Source organism: Austrofundulus limnaeus, unplaced genomic scaffold (assembly GCF_001266775.1).
Source record: "Austrofundulus limnaeus strain Quisiro unplaced genomic scaffold, Austrofundulus_limnaeus-1.0 Scaffold14, whole genome shotgun sequence".
Taxonomy (NCBI): Eukaryota; Metazoa; Chordata; class Actinopteri; order Cyprinodontiformes; family Rivulidae; genus Austrofundulus; species Austrofundulus limnaeus.
In genome coordinates, this window is record NW_013952416.1 from 300149 (window position 1) to 302495 (window position 2347).

Consider the following 2347-nt stretch of genomic DNA (forward strand, 5'->3'; position numbering starts at 1 on the left):
CACACACACACACACACACACACACACACACACACACACACACACACACACACAAGTACAATCCAAACCCACTCTCTAGCTGAGATAGAGGCAGCAGAGCAGGATGAATGGCTGTTCAGCTCCATTAAACATCCATTGAATGAGACACACAGGGTGTGTGTTTGTGTGATATGAATACAAACTCACTGGCATGACGCCTGGAGGCAAGAGATGACAAAGCTGCAGGGCTTTCTCCACCAGCTCCGACTGGCCCAGCACGACATTAAACTCCATGTCACCTTTGACCTCTTCGCCCTTCACGCCGTCAGTCCTGACCCTGCTGCTGACGCCAGTGAAGACCACCTCGCAGAGCATGGCCGACACAGCGCAGGCTGTGAACAAACAGTCTGTTACAGTAGACGCAGGCACATTTAAGGAAACAGAAGCTAAACCAGGTCTAGTCTTTAGATAATGCATCACGCAGGGACCACAAAGACAGAAAAACAGTGTCTAAATCCTGGTGAAAAATCACTCAAACCTTGTTTTTCTCTCAGTTGTTTTAGATAGAGAATCAACAAATCTGTGGTGAAAACTGTAGATGCCTGAGTGGAATGCTGTGGTGCAGCTGAACAATGAACAGGAGCACTTTTGTTAAAAAACGGTGCAGAAAACAACAACCAACTATTGGCTCTTTTCCACTATAGCCTCTACAGCACGGTTCGGGTGGTTTTCCATTACACTTCAATAACAGCTCTAGTGGGTGGGTTCATTGAAAAGTTGGGTGGCTCCAAAGTCCGAAAATTGACGCCACACACCTTACCAGCTGGTGATGGTTATGCCCCATTAAGCTATCTGCCAGCCACCATTAAACATAGTATAAGACGACCCCTGAACAGATAAGCAACACAACAATGGAGGACAAGGTAGCGTTGTTATTGAAAAGGTAGTTCGGCTTGTTGGGAGAATAGCTCTCGTGTGACTCCACCCCCTAACCAATCATAACCAACAGTCTGCTGTCGTCATGTTTTCAGATCAGCATGGTACACTTGTAATCACAGCGAAGTAATTTTTAAAAAAAGGAACTGGTTCCACGAATCCATGCTAATGGAAACAGCTTGGGACCGTGGAGAGACAAGTCGAACCATGTAGTAGAGGCACTGGTGAAAAAGGGGCGTACCGTAAGTTCCTGCCTTTAGGCTGAATTTTTCTAAAAATTGCTGCAATAATGCAACAAAATTTAGTCTGTTCATTGTTATATTTGGAAGTTAAGAGCTCATGGATGGAAATATTAAACAGGGGCTTTAGAGCAGTAGAAAACAGTACTCAAATGCTCTCTTTGAATCAAGCAGAAGAAAGAGCCTCCCGTAATTCAAAACTTTTTTAATCTTCATCCACAATGGGTAAAAAGGCCTACAGTAGCTACGACTTCACCCCAGTCTGCCTGTTGGGATGGTAATTAAATTTAGCCAACAGATAGCTCTGGGCTGAGGGATGAGTTGATACAGGAATGTGGTAAGGGTGTGGGATTCTGGGCTCCCTGCCATTCAATGATTACCATAAATTACTGATGCATATTACACTGTGTGCCAAACACCCTGCTACCAGAAAGGAGCACACGGACTTAATAAAACATTGCCTTGCATTATTTAAGTATCAGCCAGTAAAACTTGAAATTGTGGGGAATAAAACAGCGTGGCTTCACTTGTAAACACAAGTACACTTGTCAGTGATGACAATCTGACCTTTAACAAATCTCACTGGTGGCTGCAGTAAGCTGTTAGAAATGATAAGTTCATCCAGATGTTTCTATTATTGACTGTGAAACAAGGTCTTGTTTTGTTTTATGAAACAATTCATATTCATCCTTGAATATTTTATGCAGTGTCAGTGAACATAATGGATCAGTGAAAACAACATCGACTTAAAGGGATCCATGATTAGTTGTAACATTAGACTTCATTCATTCATTCATTCATTCATTCATTCATTCATTCATTCATTCATTCATTCATTCATTCATGTATTTTGACTGTATTTTTGACTGTAATTTTAATTATGTCCTGTTGTGTCAGTCTCTTGTACAGCACTTTGGTTGGCCTTGTGCTGTTTAAAGTGCTTTATAAATAAAAGTGGTATGGTATGGTTTATTTGATAAACATTTATATTTAACAGTAAAATAAAGATGGTAAAAATACTGTAGTCTGTTTAGTAAATTTTAAAAAATATATTTTAACACAGACGGAGCCATTTTATTTACATGATGATGTGGATAGGTCCTCTGTGTGAGCGAGCTATTTCCACCCTGAAGGTTAATCTTGGAAAATATCTGATGATCGACTCTTTTAAATGAAACCAGAGAGCGTTGACA

General features: G+C 41.0%; 1 protein-coding gene across 1 annotated transcript in view; it reads right to left on the bottom strand.

The window, feature by feature from the left end:
• The window catches only part of gpat2 (glycerol-3-phosphate acyltransferase 2, mitochondrial), a gene marked incomplete at its 5' end in the record, with an annotated part of 110172 nt that overhangs the window by 12858 nt on the left and 94967 nt on the right, over positions 1-2347 (bottom strand). Inside the window, one exon of the mRNA XM_014002540.1 lies at positions 187-371. Within this exon, the coding sequence (XP_013857994.1) occupies positions 187-371 (185 nt within the window). The remainder of the gene's footprint in view (positions 1-186; positions 372-2347) is intronic.